The sequence below is a fragment of the Microcaecilia unicolor genome, chromosome 11 (assembly GCF_901765095.1).
Source record: "Microcaecilia unicolor chromosome 11, aMicUni1.1, whole genome shotgun sequence".
In the NCBI taxonomy this organism is placed as follows: Eukaryota; Metazoa; Chordata; class Amphibia; order Gymnophiona; family Siphonopidae; genus Microcaecilia; species Microcaecilia unicolor.
In genome coordinates this window covers 26306795-26309243 of record NC_044041.1, presented here as the reverse complement: position 1 = coordinate 26309243, position 2449 = coordinate 26306795, and the positions used below count along the sequence as shown (strand labels likewise).

The 2449-nt window shown below is 48.0% G+C and overlaps 1 protein-coding gene across 1 annotated transcript; it reads left to right on the top strand.

Annotated features, from left to right (window-relative positions):
• The first annotated feature begins 205 nt into the window (after positions 1 to 205).
• Positions 206 to 1992, top strand: LOC115480600 (lysosomal-associated transmembrane protein 5-like). The gene has a single exon (XM_030219406.1). It carries the CDS (start codon positions 294 to 296, stop codon positions 933 to 935), a length of 642 nt encoding a protein of 213 aa, XP_030075266.1. The 5' UTR covers positions 206 to 293; the 3' UTR covers positions 936 to 1992.
• The last annotated feature ends 457 nt before the right edge of the window (positions 1993 to 2449 follow it).

The following is a 2449-nucleotide window of genomic DNA, read 5'->3' as shown; positions in this document are numbered from 1 at the left end:
AAACCTCCAGCCTGGAATTGCGCAACTTGGCATTTCCTAGATGAAATCGATGGCGATGCGCGCAGGAAGAGGACGCAGCAGATCCCCCATATATCAAAAGCCATCGGAGCAAAGGGGCAGGCGTCATCAAGCCAGATGGCGCCCTTTGCGTCCCGCCGCCGACAGGAAATGACGCACGCACGCGCCACCCCATCGTGACGTCCTCAGCAGCTGTAGACCTCAGGGCTTGTCCGGGTCGGCAGCGGAAGTGGTTGTTATTTCCCTGTTTGTCGGGCAGCGAAGAAAGGACGACGATGCGGACGCAGCCGGGAGGACCCGCAATGCCGACGTTCTGCGGCTGTTTCACCGTGCGCTCGGGCACCGTCGGCCTAGCCGTCTACAGCCTGGTGTTCAGCCTCATCTTCCTGGCCTGGAGGGTGGTGGAGACGGCGTACGGCAAGGCCCAGCTGCCCGAGGTGCTGCTCGGCTTCCTGTTGGGCCTGTTGGTGCTGGTCATCAGCCTGGCGGCGCTGGTGGGCGTGGCCAAGGGGCGCGAGGGGCTGCTCATCCCCTTCCTGGTCTTCCACGCGCTGGACCTGGTCATGAGCGTGCTCACCATCTTCGGCTGTCTGCTGCAGCTCTCGTCCTACATGAAGTTCCTGCTGCCGGCCCGCACCCACCCCTACCTCCTGGCCGAGAGCGAGTTCTCCAAGAAGGCCAGCGTCAGCTCCTTCATCTGCCTGGCTCTGGCCATCACCGCCCTGCTGCTGATCAAGGTCTACCTGCTGCGCTGCGTGTGGAGCTGCTACAAGCACATCCGAGCCTGCCGTCAGTTTCAGCAGCAGCAGCAGCCCGACCAGGAGAAGGGCTTGTTCTTCGTGCTTCCCACCTATGAAGAGGCCCTGAAGCTGCCGCTCAAGGAGGATCTCGCCCCACCGCCTTATTCTGGGGTGTAGAAGCGCTAAAGCTACCGTTGCCTGCACTTTTTCTACTAGTCCGCCTTCCTCCCTCTTGTAACAGCAGCGATCAAAAGAGAGACTGTGCTCTGGCCACAATCCGGAAGATGATTTACGATTAAGTTGGTGTGGATCGTAGCCAAGTGGCTGTCTTGAATCAATAGCAATACATTCCTTGAAGGATTATATATGCATTCTTTTTTTATGATGATCTGTAAAAAAAAATGGTGGGAGTGGTAGTGCTTCAGATGGAATTGAGAAGTGTCCGAAGATTGCAGCGCTTATACTTTTTTTTTTGCGCAAATTAGACTCTTTAAATGTTAGCGCTTTGCTGCTCATTCTCAAAACCCTAATCGTTAAGAATAGGGGACGCGTTTTCTTTTGAAATTTAGAAGTTTTGTTAGCAAAGTTCTGTCAGTATTTCCTACATTCCCTCCCGAATATGCACCTACACACTTCAGCTGCCAATTCTTCAAATAACATGACTTTTGTATTTGTAGACCTATAAAATGTCATCATAATTGCTTTCTTTCAAATGCTCTATTTTTCTATACTTGTTATTTGATAAATGTTTAGCATGGATATAGCTTAGAGGGGTTTTTTTTGTGGTTGAGAAAATATAGTGCTGGAATATGAGTTCAGTAGTATTTTGTAATCCCAGAAAAAGGCTAACCCTAGCCAGATATAAACTATAGATACTGTAATGTATGATGAGTTGGCCAGTCTGTGACCTAATCAGGGCCTTTAGAGAGAAGTTTAGTAACTTTATGTAGGACATCTAAGGGGGAGCATGTTGTGCCATCTGAGTTACAAATATCTGCTACCCAAACCTTCCTGGTGCAGATAAACAGGTGCTGCTTTTGTAAAACCTTTCTCCCTTTTTTTTTTTTTCAATTTATGAAACCAAAGAATTACTATGCTCTCCTGCTGTGGGTTTATGCTATGTTTACAATCACAAATAAACAATGTACACAAGTTTTCATTTTTTTAACCCATAAACTTTAAACTTGTTATGGATCCCTTGGCTAAGCTGTGGTAAAAAGTGGTCTGTGCTGTATTTGGTGTGTGAAATTGGCATGGTTTTTTTTTTTTTTTTTACTACAATAGGGGGGAAAAAAAGCCTTTTTAAAAACTGGGGCATTAAATGGTAGTATACTAATATTAAAATTAGTACACAGCTACTTACTGCCTGAACCCTTACCACCACCTGTTTAGAAGGCAGTAAGGGCTCACATGCTACTAGTGCAGTAATCAGGCAGCACAGTGGCCACCCTGCTTGATTACCACTGCAACTACCCCCCCCCCCCCCCCCCCCCCCCCCCCCATAGTAGGAAATTATTTTCTACTAAGGGAAATTGTGCACACCAACTTTTGAACTACCAGCGCTACTCTAGCAGTAGGGGTCAATTGGTGCATACTATCCACATGGCAGCCCTACTACAACTTAGAAAAGGGCTCCTAAGTAAGAGATAGGTGTTTAAAAAAAAAAAACACCCTAGAATCAAACAGGGAAG